A 23,435-nucleotide genomic window follows, 5' to 3' on the forward strand; every position below is an offset into this window, starting at 1 on the left:
ACTTACCTTTACAATAAACCCTAATATAGCTACAATATAAATAATAATTATATTGTATCTATTTTAGGATTTATTTTTATTTTACAGGCAAATTTCAATTTATTTTAACTAGGTACAATAGCTATTAAATAGTTATTAACTATTTAATAGCTACCTAGCTAAAATAAAGAGAAATTTACCTGTAAAATAAAAACTAACCTAAGTTACAATTACACCTAACACTACACTATACTTAAATAAATTATTCCTATTTAAAACTAAATACTTACCTGTAAAATAAACCCTAAGATAGCTACAATGTAATTAATAATTACATAGTAGCTATTTTAGGATTTATATTTATTTTACAGGTAACTTTGTATTTCTTTTAGCTAGTTGGAATAGTTATTAAATAGTTATTAACTATTTAATAACTACCTAACTAAAAGGAATACAAAATTACCTGTAAAATAAATCCTAACCTAAGTTACAATTAAACCTAACACTACACTATCATTAAATTAATTAAATAAATTACCTACAAATAACTACAATTAAATACAATTAAATAAACTAACTAAAGTACAACAAATAAAAAAAACTAAGTTACAAAAAATAAAAAAAATAAGTTACAAACATTTAAAAAATATTACAACAATTTTAAGCTACTTACACCTAATCTAAGCCCCCTAATAAAATAACAAATCCCCCCAAAATAAAAAAATGCCCTACCCTATTCTACATTAAAAAGTTAACAGCTCGATTACCTTACCAGCCCTTAAAAGGGCCTTTTGCGGGGCATGCCCCAAAGAATTCAGCTCTTTTGCCTGTTCCGATCAGCCAATAGAATGCAAGCTCAATCTGATTGGCTGATTGGATCAGCCAATCCGATTGAACTTCAATCTGATTGGATGATTTAATCAGCCAATCAGATTTGTCCTACCGTAATAGCCAATCGGAATTCGAGGGATGCCATCTTGGATGACGTCACTTAAAGGAACCGTCATTCGTCGTTCAGTCGTCGGTGGAAGAAGATGGCTCCGCGTCGGCTCGTCTGAAGATGGCTCCGCTCCGGATGGATGAAGAATGAAGACGCCGCCTGGATGTTGACTTCAATCGGATGGAAGACTTCTTCAGCGCCCCTTGGATGATGACTTCAATCGGATGGAAGACTTCTTCAGCACCCCTTGGATGATGACTTCAATCGGATGGAAGACTTCTTCAGCGCCCCTTGGATGATGACTTCTGCCGCTCCGGATGTCTTCTTCTGTTCCATCGGTGGTCGGCTGGCTGAAGACGGCTAAAGGTAGGATGATCTTCAGAGGGGTCGTGTGTATGTGGGTGGTGGGTTTTAATGTTGGTGGAGGGTTGTATTTTTTTTTTACAGGCAAAAGAGCTGAATTCTGTGGGGCATGCCCCGCAAAAGGCCCTTTTAAGGGCTGGTAAGGTAATAGAGCTGTTAACATTTTAATGTAGAATAGGGTAGGGCATTTTTTTATTTTGGGGGATTTGTTATTTTATTAGGGGGCTTAGATTAGGTGTAAGTAGCTTAAAATTGTTGTAATATTTTTTAAATGTTTGTAACTTATTTTTTTTATTTTTTGTAACTTAGTTTTTTTATTTTTGTACTTTAGTTAGTTTATTTAATTGTATTTAATTGTAGTTATTTGTAGGTAATTTATTTAATTAATTTAATGATAGTGTAGTGTTAGGTTTAATTGTAACTTAGGTTAGGATTTATTTTACAGGTAATTTTGTATCTAGCTAGGTAGTTATTAAATAGTTAATAACTATTTAATAACTATTCTAACTAGCTAAAAGAAATACAAAGTTACCTGTAAAATAAATATAAATCCTAAAATAGCTACTATGTAATTATTAATTACATTGTAGCTATCTTAGGGTTTATTTTACAGGTAAGTATTTAGTTTTAATTAGGAATACTTTATTTAAGTATAGTGTAGTGTTAGGTGTAATTGTAACTTAGGTTAGTTTTTATTTTACAGGTAAATTTCTCTTTATTTTAACTAGGTAGCTATTAAATAGTTATTAACTATTTAGTAGCTATTGTACCTAGTTAAAATAAATTGAAATTTGCCTGTAAAATAAAAATAAATCCTAAAATAGTTACAATATAATTATTATTTATATTGTAGCTATATTAGGGTTTATTTTAAAGGTAAGTATTTCTTTTTAAATATGATTAATTTAGTTAATAAGAGTTATAATATTTAGATGTATTTAATTAATATTTAAGTTAGGGGGGTGTTAGGGTTAGGGTTAGACTTAGGTTTAGGGGTTAATAATTTTATTATAGTTGCGGCGGTGTGGGGGGGCAGGATAGGGGTTAATAAATTTATTATAGGTGGCGACGGTGTAGGGGGGGCAGATTAAGGTTTAATACGTTTAATATAGGTGGCGCCGGGGTCCAAGAGCGGCGGTTTAGGGGTTAAACAATTTATTTAGTTGCGGCGGGGTCCGGGATCGGCAGGATAGGGGTTAATAAATTTATTATAGTGGCGGCGGTGTAGGGGGGCAGGATAGGAGTTAATAAATTTATTATAGTGGCGAAGGTGTAGGGGGGGCAGGATAGAGGTTAATAAATTTATTATATTGGCGGCGGTGTAGGGGGGGCAGGATAGGGGTTAATAAATTTATTATAGTGGCGGCGGTGTAGGGGGGGGCAGGATAGGGGTTAATAGGTATTATGTAGGTGGCGGCGGGGTCCGGGAGCGGCAGTTTAGGGGTTAACATATATATTATAGTTGCGGCGGGGTCCGGGAGCGGCGGTTTAGGGGTTAACATATTTATTATAGTGGCGGCAGGGTCCGGTAGCGGCGGTTTAGGGGTTAATCAGTTTATTAGAGTGGCGGTGGGCTCCGGGAATGGCGGTTTAGGGGGTAATACATTTATTTAGTTGCGGCGGTGTAGGGGGGGACAGACTAGGGGTGTTTAGACTCGGGGTACATGTTAGGGTGTTAGGTGTAGACAGCTCCCATAGGAATCAATGTGATGTCAGGCAGCAGCGAACATGAACTTTCGCTATGGTCAGACTCCCATTGATTCCTATGGGATCCACCGCCTCCAGGGCGGCGGATTGAAAACCAGGTACGCTGGGCCGGAAAAGTGCCGAGCATACCTGCTAGTTTTTTGATAACTAGCAAAAGTAGTCAGATTGTGCCAAACTTGTGTACGGAACATCTGGAGTGACGTAAGAATCGATCTGTGTCGGATTGAGTCTGGCGGATCGAAGCTTACGTCACTAAATTCTACTTTTGCCAGTGTGTAGGGCTTGATAACTTAGGCAAATCAGCCTCGCCACAAATACGCTGCGGAATTCCAGCGTATTTGAGGTTGACGGCTTGATAACTAGAGGCCAAAGTCTCTTGGATAACAGGACCACACCTCATAGGGCTACCATCTGAGACAAAAAGCTATATAGAAGAGGTCTTTGCTTTTAGAGGTATTCCAATGTTCTCAGCCAGAAAGAAACACCCACTAGCACTGGAATTGAAAATTTCCTCTATTCTGATTCTCTTTATTGATCACTGTAACAAAAGGTGAATAGATAAGTTAGATGCCAGATAAACAAATGAAGTATTAAGGAGCACAGCTGCAGGAACTTGCAGATGACAGATCACAGAACAATGACGAAGAAAGTGACTACCCTTGCCACATTAAAAGTATAAGTTTGATTTTCTATGTTTAGAGCATTCAGAAGTGGAAATAGGCCCCTTAGTAGCTCCTATCTGCATAGGCTCCTCGTGGTGTAAGGGTTCAGTAACTGGAGGATAAGCATTTACTGGAAATACTTGAGAGGAACCTGCAGCTTGAGAGGCCAATCTCTGTCTTTCACAAAGTTGTCTGTCAAATTGAACAACCAGAATAATCATACTTTCAAAGTCATTGGGTGGACCTACTCAAGTCAGTTTATCCTTTAGCTGCTCAAAAAGACCCAGATATAACTAACCCAGGAGGGCAAGAGCACTCCAATTAGTATCATTGAAAATGTGCAGATATAATCCTCTATAGGTGTTTTTCCCTGTCAAAGACTTCTTAATGTAGTCTGTGCAGAATATTTACCCATATTTACCCATATTTAACACACAGATACATTTATAAATTATCAACACAATAACCAATTCATGTGCAATTCTCAAGAGATGTCACAGTAAATTAAAAAAAAAATTAATTTATAAGTATGGACTGCAAAACCCCTCTTCTTAATAATAAACGGCTAGATTACGAGTTGTGCGTTAGGGTAAAAAAAAGCAGCGTTAAGAGGTCCTAACGCTGCTATTTCACTACCGCTGCTATTACGACTCTTGAAGGTTTAGAGTCACCGCACACTTCTTTGGCCTTACCGCAAAACGACACATAAACTTTGTAAACCCTTTTTTTCTATGGGACTTCCATAGAGCTGATACTACGAGTCTGTTTTGGGAGGCCAAAAAGTGAGCGGTACACCCTCTACCTACAAGATCCTTAACACATTTAAAGTCAGTAGTTAAGAGTTTTATGGTACAACGCCGTAACATAAAACTCATAACTAAAGTACTAAAAAGTACACTAACACCCATAAACTACCTATTAACCCCTAAACCGAGGCCCTCCCGCATTGCAAACACTATAATAAAAATTTTAACCCCTAATCTGCCGCTCCGGACACTGCCGCCACCACCTACATTATATTTATGAACCCCTAATCTGCTGCACTCAACTTCGCCGGCACATACATTATATTTATTAACCCCTAATCTGCCGTCCCCAATGACGCCGCAACCTACCTACACTTATTAACCCATAATCTGCCGCCCCCAACGTCGCCAACACTATAATAAACATATTAACCCCTAAACCGCTGCATTCCCTCGTCGCAAACATTAGTTAAATATTATTAACCCCTAATCTGCCATCCCTAACATCGCCGCTACCTACCTACATTTATTAACCCCTAATCTGCCTCCCCCAACATCGCAGTCACTATACTAAATGTATGAACCCCTAAATCTAAGTCTAACCCTAACACTCCCTAACTTAAATATAATTAAAATAAATCTAAATAAAACTACTATAATTAACTAAATTATTCCTATTTAAAACTAAATACTTACCTATAAAATAAACCCTAAGCTAGCTACAATATAACTAATAGTTACATTGTAGCTATCTTAGGTTTTATATTTATTTTACAGGCAAGTTTGTATTTATTTTAACTAGGTAGAATAGTTATTAAATAGTTATTAACTATTTAATAACTACCTAGCTAAAATAAATACAAAAGTACCTGTAAAATAAAACCTAACCTAAGTTGCACTAACACCTAACACTACACTATAATTAAATAAATTAACTAAATTAAATACAATTAACTAAATTAAATTAAATTAGCTAAAGTACAAAACCCCCCACTAAATTACAGAAAATAATAAACAGATTACAGATATTTAAACTAATTACACCTAATTCCTATCAAAATAAAAAAAGCCCCCCCCCCCCCAAAAAAAAAACCTAGCCTAAACTAAACTACCAATAGCCCTTAAAAGGGCCTTTTGCGGGGCATTGCCCCAAAGTAATCAGCTCTTTTACGTAAAAAAAAAATACAAACAACCCCCCAACAGTAAATCCCACCACACACACAGACAACCCCCCAAATAAAATACTATCTAAAAAAACCTAAGCAAAAATAAAACCCACCCAATACACCCTTAAAAAAACCTAACACTAACCCCCTGAAGATCGACTTACCAGGAGAAGACTTCTCCTGGTAAGTCGATCTTCAGGGGGTTAGTGTTAGGTATTTTTAAGGGTGTATTGGGTGGGTTTTATTTTTAGGTTAGGGTTGCGGCCTGCAAAAGAGCTAACTGCCCTTTTAAGGGCAATGCCCAACCAAATGCCCTTTTCAGAGCAATGGGGAGCTTAGGATTTTTAGATAGTATTTTATTTGGGGGGTTGGTTGTGTGGGTGATGGGTTTTACTGTTGGGGGGTTGTTTGTATTTTTTTTACAGGTAAAAGAGCTGATTACTTTGGGGCAATGCCCCGCAAAAGGCCCTTTTAAGGGCTATTGGTAGGTTAGTTTAGGCTAGGGTTTTTTTAATTTGGGGGGCTTTTTTTATTTTGATCCTGAGTGAAGTTGGGGGCAAGGTGATCGATCCTAATCAAGGACACAGCATGAAGCTGAGCTGGTAAGTGATTCCAGATTTTAGGGCTCCAGAGCAGTGTGGCGCGAAAAATCGCCATTTTGTCTTCCCCCACGCCAGCCTCACATAGAACTGCGCCAAACCCGGCTCTTCCCTGCATACATTAAAGTGACACTCTCTCCCACTTTAAGGGCCACAAACTTAAATAAAGGACATTAGGTGTACCTAGGGACCACAGCACCAGCCCACCTCACAGCACCCATATCACCCCTAACTGCTGCCTAAGTCCTGGTTGTTTCGTGGCAAGATAGGAGGGAGAGATACTGAACTCTTTTTTCTCACTTAATTTGTCTATGAGTGCGCAAATACATACTGAATCCATCTTTCTGTACCCTTCCTATTGGAGCTACATTCAACTGCACTCATACTTTCTCAAACTCTGCATAGCCTATGGAAGGCCTTCTACAGCCATTGCCCTGTCTGCAATCCATAAGGGATTGAGTACCCTTTCAATTTATGCTGCCAGATATCCTAACCCCTCCTGGTGGGTTACTGCTCCACAGTTAAAGGCTCAGTGAACATTACACTGCTTCCTCCTAGGAATACCTTACCCTGGTTGCCTCCTGCCCTCGCAGACCACCAGCTGACCCCAGCTCCTGACTATACTCTCCCCTCTCTTTTCCTGCTGTCCGCAGTGACAGCGGGTCATATCCCACTTTCCCTGCCCGTGATCGCCCTGTGAGGGCAACTTCCCTGGGGAGAGTATATTGGAGTAGCCTTTGCATAAGCTCAAGCAGCTACCAAGTGGGTGACACAGGGACAGCACTCGCTGGAGCATACTGCAGGAACCTGGATCATTGAAATCAGGGGTAAGGGACTGTTTGCTGACCTGTCTATAACTTAAGGCTGCACCTTAAGACATAATCCACCCCCACTCAATACCCACCACTTAGACTGCAACTCACTAATTCTGCTGCAAGCCCTGGGGGGCTATACTGTCGCCCTGTCCTTTTACACCAGTGGTCTTTACCGTTTTGTTAAAATATTTCTGCTGCGTCAGCTTATGTTTCTTTGGGCCTAAGCCCAAAGTGGAGTGTTGTGTCATTTCATTGTTTGCCTAATAACTTCAATTTATTGCAGGTCCTTCTCATGGCTGAGTACTAATAGTCCATTCATACCTTACTAAGCTGTGTCTCACTTAACTTTTCTCTTTTTGAAACCCCCTTGGGACTCTCCCTTTCCGGCCCGCTCACGTGGGCTGGTCACTTCCACCTTCCTTTTCCCCTTCCCTCGGGTCATATCCCCTCTTCCCTGAGTCCGAAGGGGGCACTTTTCACTAAATATTCCTGGATACTTCATTGTTATTGTATCTTAAATTGTATATGGTCCCTGCCTGACCTCTCTCTCCGCCTGAGTCGGTACTTTCAGACAGACATTAAGATCTGAAGGGTAGAATCCTGCTCATAAGTGTCGCCATGGGGAGATAGAGGTTTCAGGTAGGCGTCTGGCCCTGCTCCGTATAGTAATATCAATGTATATGTGAATTTTTTCCTTTTTACCCTGTCAACCATTAGGGTTTCAACACCTCTTTAACAACCTCTAATCTAAGTTCAGCTGTTCAGTTTAAGATACCCACTCTTCACACGAAAATGCCTCATACTTCCAGAAGACATCTGAAAACCCCAGGATCTGTAAAAAAACGGTCCTGGACCACTTCACGCAATCGTCTAAGGAGCAGCCTGGAGAATCCAATGAGGGTCAGAGCGATTCTGAGTCATTGGGGGAGGGGTCTCAGCCGGACCATATGTCATCTGCCAGACCACAACACTTCATCACGGAAGCCACCCTTAAAAAACTGCTTGCAAACCAAACTTACTCCATAACCAAAGAGATCCAGCGTAACCACGCTGAACTCCGTAAGGAAATGTCAGAGATCGGGGATAGGGTGGACTCCCTGGAAAGAAAACAAGATGATATCGCCACCGACCAAACAAACTTACTGACTTATTCGGAATCCCTAGCTGAACAGATCAACCAGCTGGAGTTTAAGCTTGCAGATGTGGAAGACAGAGCTCGCAGAAATAATGTCAGGTTTCGAGGAATACCAGAAGACATTCAACCGGCCGAGTTGCAAAACTTCCTAAAAGATCTTTTTAAAGACCTCCTTGGTCCAACGGAAGGGCTGATTGACACCATGGAAAGAGCTCATAGAGCCTTGCGCCCTAGAACTGTCTCACAGGAGAAGCCAAGAGACGTTATAGTTTGTTTCCATAGTTTTCTCTTCAAAGACAGACTCATGCATTATGTTTTTTTTTATGTGATTGGGGTGGGAGCTGGAGCTGTGGAGGTAGCTGCATCTATCTGTTGGTTTCCTGTATACAGATGAGTGCAGTTTGCCATTTGTGATGGATATTGTTGTATCCAGGAAGCTGACACAGTCTCTAGAAAAGTTCATTTTAAGCTTGATTGATGCATGAAATAGATTAAATGATTTATGAAAATGTTCAAGGTTTTTTTCTCCTTCTGTCCATATGATGAAAATATCATCTATATAGCGAAAGTATTTGAAGGGTTTGTGAGGGTGAGTGACTAGGAATCTCTGTTCTAAGTCAGCTATGAAGAGGTTTGCGTACTGTGGTGCCATTTTGGTGCCCATGGCTGTTCCCATGGTTTGTAAGTAGATGGAGTGGTTGAAGATGAAATAATTGTGAGTAAGTATAAATTATGTAAGTTTACTGACTGTAGAAGCACTATATGTCTGGTTAGGGCTGTCAGAGGAAAGAAAGTTTAAGCAGGCATCAATACCATCTTTATGTGGAATATTTCTGTACAGGGACCCTGCTGTTGAAGGGATACAAAAAATCATAAAAGAATTACAGCCACTACTCTTAGAGAATCCCACACTCAAAAAAATCTTTCCAAAACCCCCAATCCTGGCATACAGACAACCACCTAACCTAAAGCAGGAACTGGTACATAGGAAGCTACTCATTGAGAAAAAGAACACTCAGAATGGAACCAAGTGCTGCTATAAAGCTCTCTGCAAACTGTGTCAACACATTTGTGAAAGCAGCACAGCAAATCACAATAATAAATCCTATAACATTAAAGGGGCATATTCATGTATATCTGCAAATGTGGTATACATGATACATTGCACTGCATGTGAAGTGGGATGCTATATTGGAGAAACAAGCCAAAAACTGCCCCTTCGGATGAACTTACACAGACACTCAATCAAAAACCACTGTGAAACAAAATACTGCACCCCTGTTGGTCACCATTTCACCCAACCTGACCACTCTATCCAAAACCTCAAAATCAAAATTCTCAGAGGCAACTTCAAAAACATCATGGAAAGAAAAACCTTTGAAATGAAAATGATAATGCACTTCAACTTGTTTAATTCTGGACTAAATGCGGACTCTGGATTCTTAACACATTATCAAAATTTTCTGTAATGTACTTTCATTTAGTCAATTACATTGTATATTCCACATTCTTTATACATAGGTACACAGGTAAGCCTATGTCCACACTTTTGTCTTTTTTTAACTTTTGTATTCCCCCTGTATATACAATTTCACATCTTTATAGATATTGATTCAATGTTGATATATAACTTTATGTCAGTATATGCTCTATGTAAAGCTATATATTTCCCCTGTCTGTTCTCCTACACTGGACACTGCCTGCCTGTTACCTAAGCCCCCCTCATGATTTTTACGACACCTCCTGCTCTCCCTGCACTTTTTGTCTTCTTAGCTATTCTGTGTTTTAAGATATAATCTGTAAATTCCATTGAATTGGTCAGTATTGCTTCAGACTTGATAAAGGAAGGAACTCTTCCGAAAGCTTGTCAGCTTATAAATGTATAGTTAGTCCAATAAAAAAGTATCATTGCTCAATGCAATACTCTTGTTATTTTGATATCTAAATCTTTGGACTAACACGGCTACTCCAATCAATCAATCAATCAATCTATATATATATATATATATATATATATATATATATATATATATATATATATATATATATATATATATATATATATATGCATTACATTGCATATCTGTGGATATCACTTCATATTGGTGTTAGACCTTGGACACATCTCCTATACTTACATATATATACAATATATCTATGAATGTACATTTATAGAGTATAAATTACTATAACCTATATGAATGTTATCTAATTTAAACTTTTACATTTCAAACTCTTATGCTGATTCAGCTTCCAAGAGATTAAAATATTTCTCCTTTTGTTACCCTTAAAAAGTCTGGGGGTTTGTATATTGAAACTCAGTATGGAGTAATTAACACTTAGATGGGAAGTATTTACATTTGCTGTCCATCCTGAAGATTCTGCTACACTTCAGTCTTTAGGACTGCAGTCCACAGGGGGCATCCTGATCTAGGTAATTTTATTACACATTGCCCAATGCAGGAAGTCTTTAAATGCAATTCCTTTGAAGATCTCCATCTTCACTATCTTAACAAATGTCCGCTTTGAACTCTCATACATCAGGTTTGTTAGAAGTGTATCTTAATCAGTAAAGGAGGACTGTGTCACCCACCTCAGTCATTTACAAATGGTCAAAGCATTTTTATATCAAAACAACTTCATATATGGATGCAATATTAATTTATGCAGTACATACTATTACAACTTCATATATGGATGCAATATTAATTTATGCAGTACATACTGTATATATATATATATATATATATATATATATATATATATATATATATATATATATTGATCGATCAATGTTGCTGCAATATTGTTTTAAAACGATAAAATAACTGCTTACATCTGTAATATTCTATATAAAAGTGATTTGCGAAATGTCAATATTGTACACGTCCCATTAAAATCGCTATAATAATGAAGATCTTCCAAACTCTCATTTACGTATATGTAGTATTGTAGTATTGAGTGAGAAACTTCTGAAAGGGGCGGTACAGTCCTAATGGTGTAATCTGTATGGTTGAAGCTTATAATGACGTCATCATATTACCAACCTGCCTGTCTAGTTAGCAAATCCTCGTTCTGTTGTTGTATTTTACAACATTGTTATTGTGTGCTGATTAAAATATAAATGTGTGCTTTGCTGTTGTGTGATGCGTGTTATGTACATATACATATGTATGGTGATTTTCTCCCCCATATGCTGACTTATATAAAGCAGTATAGCATTGTTGTTCCTTCCAAAAAAAGTGACAGCTGTAATCTGTTCTAATGATGTTCTTATTGTACGTAATTCCTAATGGTATATTATGAGTAAATCGTGATGTTAAAGGGACACTAAATCCATAATTAATGTTTTGTGATTCCGAGAGAGAATCCAATGTTAAAGGGCCACTAAACCCAAAATCTTTCTTTCATGATTCAGATAGAGAATAGAAATTTAAAAAACATTACAATTTACTTCCATTATTTATTTTGCTTCATTTTTTAGATATCCTTAGTTGAAGAAAAAGCAATGCACAAGGTGAGCCAATCACACAAGGCTTCTATGTGCAGCAACCAATCAGCAGCTACTGAGCATATCTAGATATGCTTTTCAGCAAAGAATATCAAGAGAATAAAACAAATTAGATAATAGAAGTAAATTAGAAAGATGTTTAAAATTGCATTCTCTTCTAAATCATAAAAGAAAAAATGTGGGTGTCATGTCCATTTAAGCAACCTTCCAATGTAGTTGTATGATGTAAATGTGATCATTGTTTATATGGGTTTTTTGGTCAGAATATCAATGCACATGTATGAGTGAATGGCCAAAGTCATGTATGTGCATCCACCAATCATCATCTGGTGAGCTTATGTAGATATGCTGTACATCCAAGCATATGAGTTGAATAAATGAAATGCTATAATAGAGGTAAATGAGACGTGTTTACAATTGGCTACTGTTTGTGAATAATGAAATGTAAAAATTATTTTTCTGTCCATTTAAATATGATGTAATTTTTAAAACCGATTTCGTATTGGTGATGGTAATTTTTAGTTGATGTAATGTAATTTCCTTTAAGAATTTGATGTTGTAGTGAATTTCACACAAGTAAAAGCCATAACTCCATAGGGAAATAGTAATTTCTTGATCTATTTGTCATAGCGGGACTAACGCAAGAAAGAATGAGTTATTACCACAATTGTAATGTTGGTATTGTGAGTTTTCAAGTCTACGCATTTTGCATGCGTTAGGTAAATCTGCCAGTCGCGTGCATGAGCACGTCTTCCCCATAGAAGTCAATGGAGTTGAAAAATTTGTTGAGAAATAAAATCCAACACTTGTTTTGAGCGTAAAGTGAGTGATGTCATGTTCTGTTGTGAAAAAGTAGCTAAATCGTGTTTATTTTCTAATAAAAAAATGTTTTGTGTAGCTAATGTGCTGTATATTGTTTGTATCTATCGATTTGCATATGTATGTGATAATATTTGTAGTTAGATGTAGCTATATGAGTGTATGTTCCTGTCTGTCTATGTAAGTCAATGGAAAATGGTTTTGTGTGCATTTTTTTTTTCAAACACCTGAGCTCTCGTAACTTTGATCCGTTCTATTTTGACATGAAAATGTAAAATCTAAAAAATAAATATTGTGTAGTGTTTTTATGAGTGTAAGTGTACTTTGTGTAATGTTTTTGAAGTGATTTGTGGATGTTTTTGTTAGTGGTATATGATTAACTACTGGGTCTGGGTTTACGTTATGGATTTGAGCGGAGATGGTGATTTTTGTTGCATTACGGAAACTCGTAATACCAGCAGTAGGGAAAATGCAGCGCTATGAGACTTTTTCACGCATAACACACAACTTGTAATCTAGCCGTTTATTTGTTAACTTTTAATATAGGGTAACAATTTGGGGCCCGATCCGATATGCAGCGTCACCCGCAAAAGCCGTCGACACCAAATTTTGCGCTGGTTTGGTATCCTATATACGGCGTAACCTAGAAGTTACGCTCGTATATTTCTGCCTTCGGCCGTAGTTTTTTGGCCCATAGACAGGTATACCAAACCAGCGCAGTTTGGTATCCAATATACAGCGTAAGGACTTACGTGGCGAAAATGGAGAAATCTTACTCCATTTTCACCTCGCCACAAATTGCAGGCGTAGTAAAGCCTTACGCTGAGTATTGGAGCCCCGTAACTCCCTAAACTGGCTGCAAAATAAAACCTAACACCTAACGCATGCGCAGTGTCTATCTACCTGTCAACCGCGATCCCCCGCCGCATCCCTAATAAAGTGTTTAACCCCTAAACCGCCGATCCCGGACCCCGCCGCCACCTACATTAAATGTCTAACCCCCCTAATGAGATCCCCCTACACCGCCGCCACCTACATTAAAATTATTAACCCCTAATGTAATCCCCCTACACCGCCGCCATCTATATTAAAATTATTACCCCCTAATGTGAGTCCCCTACCCCGCCGCCACCTATATTAACTATATTACCCCCTAATATGATCCCCCTACACCGCCGCCACCTATTTTAACTACATTACCCCCTAATCTAATCCCCCTACACCACCGCCACCTATATTAAATGTATTAAACCCTAATCTAATCCCCCTACACCGCCGCAACCTATATTAAATATATTAAACCCTAATCTGACCCCCCTACACCGCCACCACCTATATTAACTATATTAACCCTAATTATATTAGGGTTAATATAGTTAATATAGTTATTATATTATATATATTAACTATATTAATCCTATCTAACTCTAACACCCCTAACTTAATTATTATTAAAATAAATCTAAATAATATTAATAATATTAACTAAATTATTCCTATTTAAAACTAAATACTTACCTATAAAATAAACCCTAAGATAGCTACAATATAATTAATAATTACATTGTAGCTATTTTAGGGTTTATATTTATTTTACAGGTAACTTGGTATTTATTTTAACTAGGTACAATAGCTATTAAATAGTTAATAACTATTTAATAGCTACCTAGTTAAAATAATTACCAATTTACCTGTAAATTAAATCCTAACCTAAGTTACAAATACACATACACTATCAATAAATTAAATAAACTACAATTATCTAAACTAAAATATAATTAAATACACTAAACTAAATTACAAAAAATAAAAAAAGATTACAAGAATTGTAAGCTAATTACACCTAATCTAAGCCCCCTAATAAAATAATAAAGCCCCCAAAATAAAAAAATTCCCTACCCTATTCTAAAGTACAAAGTAATCATCTCTTTTACCAGCCCTTAAAAGGGCTTTTTGCGGGGCATTGCCCCAAAGTAATCAGCTCTTTTACCTTTAAAAAAAAATAGAATACCCCCCCAACATTACAACCCACCACCCACATACCCCATTCTAACCCACCCAAACCCCCCTTAAAAAAACCTATCACTAACCCCCTGAAGATCTCCCTACCTTGAGTCGTCTTCACCCAGCCGAGCCAAAGTCTTCATCCAATCCGGGCGATGTCTTCATCCAAGCGGCAAAGAAGAGGTCTTCCATCCGGGCGATATCTTCATCCAAGCGGCAAAGAAGAGGTCTTCCATCCGGGCGATGTCTTCATCCAAGCGGCAAAGAAGAGGTCTTCCATCCGGCCGATGTCTTCCTCCAAGCGGCATCTTCTATCTTCTTTCTTCCGGCTCCATCTTCAGACCTCCTACGCGGAACATCCAGCTGGCCCGACGGACTAACGACGAATGAAGGTTCCTTTAAATGACGTCATCCAAGATGGCGTCCCTCAAATTCCGATTGGCTGATAGGATTCTATCAGCCAATCGGAATTAAGGTAGGAAAAATCCAATTGGCTGATTGAATCAGCCAATCGGATTGAAGTTCAATCTAATTGGCTGATTGGATCAGCCAATCGGATTGAGCTTGCATTCTATTGGCTGATCGGAACAGACTTCGGCGCGGCTGGGTGAAGACGACTCAAGGTAGGGAGATCTTCAGGGGGTTAGTGATAGGTTTTTTTAAGGGGGTTTGGGTGGGTTAGAATAGGGGTATGTGGGTGGTGGGTTGTAATGTTGGGGGGGTATTCTATTTTTTTTTTACAGGTAAAAGAGCTGATTACTTTGGGGCAATGCCCCGCAAAAAGCCCTTTTAAGGGCTGGTAAAAGAGCTGATTACTTTGTACTTTAGAATAGGTTAGGGATTTTTTTTATTTTGGGGGGCTTTATTATTTTATTAGGGGGCTTAGATTAGGTGTAATTATCTTAAAATTCTTGTAATCTTTTTTTATTTTTTGTAATTTAGTTTAGTTTATTTAATTGTATTTTAGTTTAGATATTTGTAGTTTAATTAATTTATTGATAGTGTAGGTGTATTTGTAACTTAGGTTAGGATTTATTTTACAGGTAATTTGGTAATAATTTTAACTAGGTAGCTATTAAATAGTTATTAACTATTTAATAGCTATTGTACCTAGTTAAAATAAATACCAAGTTACCTGTAAAATAAATATAAACCCTAAAATAGCTACATTGTAATTATTAATTATATTGTAGCTATCTTACGCCTAGATTTAGAGTTTTGCGGCCAAAGGGGTGCGTTAGCTACGCGTGCTTTTTTCTGGCCGCACCTTTTAAATACCGCTGGTATTTAGAGTTCACAGAATGGCTGCGTTAGGCTCCAAAAAAGGAGCGTAGAGCATAATTTAACACCACTGCAACTCTCTATACCAGCGGTGCTTACCGACGCGGCCAGCTTCAAAAACGTGCTCGTGCACGATTCCCCCATAGAAAACAATGGGGCTGTTTGAGCTAAAAAAAAACCTAACACCTGCAAAAAAGCCGCGTTCAGCTCCTAACGCAGCCCCATTGTTTCCTATGGGGAAACACTTCCTACGTCTGCACCTAACACTCTAACATGTACCCCGAGTCTAAACACCCCTAACCTTACACTTATTAACCCCTAATCTGCCGCCCCCGCTATCGCTGACAACTGCATATTATTATTAACCCCTAATCTGCCGCTCCGTACACCGCTGCCACCTACATTATAGCTATGTACCCCTAATCTGCTGCGCCTAACACCGTCGACCCCTATATTATATTTATTAACCCCTAATCTGCCCCCCTCAACGTCGCCTCCACCTGCCTAAACTTATTAACCCCTAATCTGCCGAGCGGACCGCACCGCTACTATAATAAAGTTATTAACTCCTAATCCGCCTCACTCCCGCCTCAATAACCCTATAATAAATAGTATTAACCCCTAATCTGCCCTCCCTAACATCGCCGACACCTAACTTCAATTATTAACCCCTAATCTGCCGACCGAATCTCGCCGCTACTGTAATAAATGGATTAACCCCTAAAGCTAAGTCTAACCCTAACACTAACACCCCCCTAAGTTAAATATAATTTAAATCTAACGAAATAAATTAACTCTTATTAAATAAATTATTCCTATTTAAAGCTAAATACTTACCTGTAAAATAAACCCTAATATAGCTACAATATAAATTATAATTATATTATAGCTATTTTAGGATTTATATTTATTTTACAGATAACTTTGTATTTATTTTAACCAGGTACAATAGGTATTAAATAGTTAAGAACTATTTAATAGCTAAAATAGTTAAAATAATTACAAAATTACCTGTAAAATAAATCCTAACCTAAGTTACAATTAAACCTAACACTACACTATCAATAAATTAATTAACTAAAATACCTACAATTATCAACAATTAAACCTAACACTACACTATCAATAAATTAATTAAATACAAATAAATACAATGAAATAAACTAACTAAAGTACAAAAAATAAAAAAGAACTAAGTTACAAAAAATAAAAAAATATTTACAAACATTAGAAAAATATTACAACAATTTTAAACTAAATAAACCTACTCTAAGCCCCCTAATAAAATAACAAAGCCCCCCAAAATAAAAAAATGCCCTACCCTATTCTAAATTAAAAAAGTTCAAAGCTCTTTTACCTTACCAGCCCTTAAAAGGGCCCTTTGCGGGGCGGATTAGGGGTTAATAACTTTATTATAATAGTGGCGCGGTCCGGTCGGCAGATTAGGGGTTAATAAGTGTAGGCAGGTGGAGGCGACGTTGAGGGGGGCAGATTAGGGGTTAATAAATATAATATAGGGGTCGGTGGTGTTAGGGGCAGCAGATTAGGGGTTCATAGGGATAACGTAGGTGGCAGCGGCGTGCGGTCGGCAGATTAGGGGTTAAAAAATTTTAATAGAGTGGCGGCGATGTGGGGGGACCTCGGTTTAGGGGTACATAGGTAGTTTATGGGTGTTAGTGTACTTTAGAGCACAGTAGTTAAGAGCTTTATAAACCGGCGTTAGCCCAGAAAGCTCTTAACTACTGACTTTTTTCTGCGGCTGGAGTTTTGTCGTTAGATTTCTAACGCTCACTTCAGCCACGACTCTAAATACCGGCGTTAGAAAGATCCCATTGAAAAGATAGGATACGCAATTGACGTAAGGGGATCTGCGGTATGGAAAAGTCGCGGCTGGAAAGTGAGCGTTAGACCCTTTCCTGACTGACTCTAAATACCAGAGGGCGGTAAAAACCAGCGTTAGGACCCTCTAACGCTGGTTTTCACGGCTACCGCCCAACTCTAAATCTAGGCCTTAGGGTTTATTTTATAGGTTAAGTATTTAGTTTTAAATAGGAATAATTTAGTTAATATTATTAATATTATTTAGATGTATTTTAATAATAATGAAGTTAGGGGTGTTAGAGTTAGATAGGGTTAATATAGTTAATATATATAACTATATTAACTATATTAACCCTAATATAATTAGGGTTAATATAGTTAATATAGGTGGCGGCGGTGTAGGGGGGTCAGATTAGGGGTTAATATATTTAATATAGGTTGCGGCGGTGTAGGGGGATTAGATTAGGAGTTAATACATTTAATATAGGTGGCGGCGGTGTAGGGGGATTAGATTACAGGTAAAAGAGCTGATTACTTTGGGACAATGCCCCGCAAAAGGCCCTTTTAAGGGCTGGTAATAGAGCTGGTTACTTTGGGGCAATGCCCCGCAAAAGGCCCTTTTCAGGGCTATTTGTAATTTAGTTTAGGGTAGGGAAATTTTAGTATTTTAGGGGTTAATAAATTTAATATAGGTGGCGGCGGTGTAAGGGGGTCAGATTAGGGGTTAATATAGTTTAAGTAGGGGGCTCACATTAGGGGTTAATATAGTTTAAATAGGTGGCGGCGGAGTAGGGGGCTCACATTAGGGGGTAATAATTTTAATGTAGCTGGCGGCGGTGTAGGGGGGCCAGATTAGGGGGTAAAACATATGTAGCTGGCGGCGGGGTCCGGGAGCGGCGGTTTAGAGGTTAATATATTTATTATTAGGAGTGAGAGGGGGGATTGCGGATAGAGGGGTATACGTGTCGGGTTATTTTTGGGAGGCGTGTTAGACAGTACGGGAGATTTAATACTTTAGTAAGGTTTTGTAGGTGGTGGCAGTTTCTAAAGTGCCGTAAGTCACTGGCGACTCCAGAAATTTGTACTTACGCAGATTTCTGGAGATCACTAGTTTGTCAGACTTACGGCACTTTAGCATCTGATGGCGCCGTATATGTGATCGCTCGAGTTGCGAGCTGAAACTACGGGTGGCGCAGGTTTCCACGCTTGCGCCGAAACCTGCGCCGTATATCGGATCGCGCACTTGGTTTATTAGCATGTGCAGGACCTTTACAATTGGAAAAAAAACTGCACAAACAGCTAAAAAATACCCACATGAAACAGAGAAAAGAAATCACTAATGTGTGAAATGTAAAAAACAAACAAAATTTTTTTTTAAAAACAGGCAAAAAAATAATTTTCTGACTGTAATACCTTTGTGAAATGTAAGTTATAGGGCAGTGCATCTGTGAGCCAAATTTATTTGAAAACGATTAGATTAATGGATTATTCTATGGATAACAAATGGAGACTTGATTATAATCCATCTGGTAAGTGTAGGAAGGCTATAGTGTCTTCTAGGTCCTGTGGACAGACTCATAATTTGAACCATTGTAAAAGCAACTTCATGAAACTTCGACGAGTGAGTTTTTTTTAATAAGCACCACCTCCTCAAACAGCTTAAGAACATCTGCTCTTCCCCAATGCAACACCTGCGCTAAACGTAAAAATTTACATAGAGGGATTCGTTCATACAATATGTCAATCACATACAATGTCAATCACATACAATATGTCAATCACATACAATGTCAATCACATACAATATGTCAATCATTACACTGTAGTGACTGGTCCAATAATTCAGGCAGGTACTTGAAGTAGCACAAAGGCTAAACAGATAATATGAAATAGTTATTTATATTTCTTTTACTGATATTTTTTCCCTATAATACACAACCTTTACATTTTTGGAGTAAATAATACTTTGTCATGAAACATTTGGAGTTCACTTTTACTCTTGTGCCAGCAGCAGTGAGGGGGTTACTTTATGAAAATTCTATGCTGCATTAATCTGAAAGTGAGGCCACAAGGGAGCATTACACATTCATGTCTTCCTCATTCTATCCATGAGACCCTAATTAGATGCCCAATCAATTATTGTCAGTGACTTGGCCAATTAGCAGGCTGAGAGGAAATCTTCAAACGATGTGCATTAAATCTTCGATTCCACACTGAAAGCAGCAGGTACTTGAAATATCCAGGATGATCAAAGCCAAAGGAGCTCCGTGCACCAGTCACACTAAATGCTCCCTCCCACTACACACTTCCCATGGAATTAACCTTCTCACTGCACATCACATACCCTACACGGTCTGGTTGGTGGGGCAGAAAATGATGCAGATGGAGTGAAAGAGAAACATATTACATTCAGAAACCACATTTGATAAAACAGACCTTAGGTCTCATTGACTTTTGTCATCTAAGGTAGAACCATTGTAGTATACATTGAGAATATTTACTCTGTAATTATTGAATAAAACAATAAGGGCCAAATGATGAGTGGACAGCTATCGTTAGTGCAAGGAGCGTAAATGCGATCGTGAGATCGCTGTGTTATTTACTCTCAAATCCATATTACAAGTTGCGAGTTGTTTAAATTACTCAAACAAAATCGCATTTACCGCTCAAACTTTTTCGTTATCCCTTCTCATTTACCTATACTGTCTCATTATCCCTCTCACTCCTTTATACTGTCTCATTATCCCTCTCACTCACCTATACTGCCTCATTATCCCTCTCACTCACCTATACTATCTCACTATCCATTTCACTCACCTACACTGTCTCATTATTCCTCTCACTCCTCTATACTGTCTCATTATCCCTCTCACTCACCTATACTGTCTCATTATACCTCTCACTCCTCTATACTGTCTCATTATCCCTCTCACTCACCTATACTGCCTCATTATCCCTCTCACTCACCTATACTGTCTCACTATCCATTTCACTCACCTACACTGTCTCATTATCCCTCTCACTCCTCTATACTGTCTCATTATCCCTCTCACTCACCTATACTGTCTCATTATACCTCTCACTCCTCTATACTGTCTCATTATCCCTCTCACTCACCTATACTGTTTCATTATACATCTCACTCCTCTATACTGTCTCATTATCCCTCTCACTCACCTATACTGTTTCATTATACCTCTCACTCCTCTATACTGTCTCACTATCCTTCTCACTCCTCTATACTGTCGCACTATCCCTCTCACTCCTCTATACCGTCTCATTATCCCTGTCACTCACCTATACTGTCTCACTATCCCTCTCACTCACCTATACTGTCTCATTATCCTTCTCACTCACCTATACTGTCTCATTATACCTCTCACTCCTCTATAGTGTCTCACTATCCCTCTCACTCACCTATACTGTCTCACTATCCCTCTCACTCCTCTATACTGTCTCATTATCCCTGTCACTCACCTATACTGTCTCTCTATCCCTCTCACTCACCTATACTATCTCATTATCCCTCTCACTCACCTATACTGCCTCATTATCCCTATCACTCACCTATACTGCCTCATTATCCCTCTCACTTACCTATAGTCTCATTATACCTCTCACTCACCTATACTGCATCATTATTACTCGCACTCACCTATACTGCCTCATTATCACTCTCACTCACCTATACTGTCTCATTATCCCTATCACTCACCTACACTGCCTCATTATCCCTCTCACTCACCTACACTGTCTCATTATCCCTCTCACTCCTCTATACTGTCTCATTATCCCTCTCACTCCTCTATACTGTCTCATTATCCCTATCACTCATCTATACTGCCTCATTATCCCTCTCACTCACCTATACTGTCTCATTATCCCTCTCACTCACCTATACTGTTTCATTATACCTCTTACTCAACTATACTGTCTCATTATCCCTCTCACTTACCTATATTGTCTCATTATACCATTTACTCAACAATACTGTCTCATTATCCCTCTTATTCATCTATAATGTCTCATTATCCCCTCACCTATACTGTCTCAATATCCTTCTCATTCACCTATATGATCTCATTATTCCTTCTCATTTACCTATACTGTCTCATTATCCCTTTCACTCACCTATACTGTAGTATTATCCCTTTCACTCACCTTTAATGTCCCATTATCCCTCTCACCTATTATGTCTCATTATCCCTCACACTCACCTATACTGTCTCATTATCCCTCTCACTCTAGGATACGGTCTCATTGTCCCTCTCACTCACCTATACTATATCATTATCCCTCTTACTCACTTGTCTATACTGTCTCATTATCCCTATCACTCAACTATACTGCCTTAATATCCCTCTCACTCAGCTATACTGTCTCATTATCCCTCTCAGTTGCCTATAGTGTCTCATTATCCCTCTCACTCACATATACTGTCTCATTACCCCTCTCAGTCACCTATACTGTCTCATTACTTCTCTTATTCACCTATACTGTCTCATTATGCCTCTCACGAACTTATACTGTCTAATTATGACTATCACTCACCTATACTGTCTCATTATCCCACTCATTCACATTTTCTGTCTCATTATACCTTTTACTCTTCTATATTGTTTCATTATCCTTTTCACTCCTGTATACTGTCTCATTATCCCTCTCACTTACCCCTACACTGTCTTATTATCTTTCTTACTCAACTAGTGTCTCATTATTCCTCTCACTCACCTATACTGTCTCATTATCCCTCTCACTCACCTATACTATCTCATTATCCCTCACAATCTAGGATGCTGTTTCATTATCCCTCTCACTCACCTATACTGCCTCATTATCTTTCTCACTCACCTATAGTGTCTCAATATCCCACTCATTAACCTTTTCTGTCTCATTATCCCACTTGTTTACCTATACTGTCTCATTATCCCTCTCAGCTATACTGTCTCATTATCCCTCTCACTCACCTATAGTGTCTCATTCCTTTCACTCAACTATACTGTCTCATTATCACTCTCACGCAACTATACTGTCTCATTATCCCTCTCACTCACCAATAATGTCTCATTATCCCTCTCACTCACCTATAGTGTCTCATTATCCCTCTAACTCGCCTATATGGTCTCATTATCCCTCTCACTCACTTATACTGTCTCATTATACCTCTCACTCACCTACACTATCCCATTATCCCTCTCACTCACCTATACTGTCTCATTATCCCTCTCACTCACCTATACTGTCTCATTATACCTCTTTCTCAAGTATACGGTCTTATTATCCCTCTCACTCACCTAGAGTGTCTCATTATCTCTCTCACTCACCTATACTTTCTCATTTTCTCTCTCACTCGCCTATACTGTCTCATTATCCCTCTCTCTCACCTATACTGTCGTATTATACCTTTTTTTCAAGTATACTGTCTCATTATCCCTCTGACTTATCCCTATACTGTGTCATTATCCCTCTCACTCACATATTCTGTCTCATTATCCGTCTGACTTTTCCCTATACTTCCTCATTATCCCTCTCACTCACCTATACTGTCTCATTATCCCTCTCACGCCTTTATACTGTCTCATTATCCCTCTCACTCAGCTATACTGTCTCATTATCCCTCTCACTCACCTATACTGTCTCATTATCCCTGACTTATCCCTATACTGTATCATTATCCCTCTCACTCACATATTCTGCCTCATTATCTCTCTGACTTATCCCTATACTTCCACATTATCCCTCTCACTCACCTATACTGTCTCATTATCCCTCTCACGCCTTTATACTGTCTCATTATCCCTCTCACTCACCTATACTGTCTCATTATCCCTCTCACTCCTCTATACTGTCTCATTATCCCTATCACTCACCTATACTGCCTCATTAT

The 23,435-nt window shown here is 38.3% G+C and overlaps 1 protein-coding gene across 1 annotated transcript in view; it reads left to right on the forward strand.

Moving 5' to 3' along the window:
• Positions 1 to 23,435, forward strand: part of RBSN (rabenosyn, RAB effector) — a 190,977-nt gene that overhangs the window by 10,146 nt on the left and 157,396 nt on the right. The window contains exon 2 of the mRNA XM_053689352.1: positions 7,787 to 8,384. Coding sequence (XP_053545327.1) covers positions 7,787 to 8,384 — 598 coding nt within the window. The remainder of the gene's footprint in view (positions 1 to 7,786; positions 8,385 to 23,435) is intronic.

Source organism: Bombina bombina, chromosome 7 (assembly GCF_027579735.1).
Source record: "Bombina bombina isolate aBomBom1 chromosome 7, aBomBom1.pri, whole genome shotgun sequence".
NCBI lineage: Eukaryota > Metazoa > Chordata > Amphibia > Anura > Bombinatoridae > Bombina > Bombina bombina.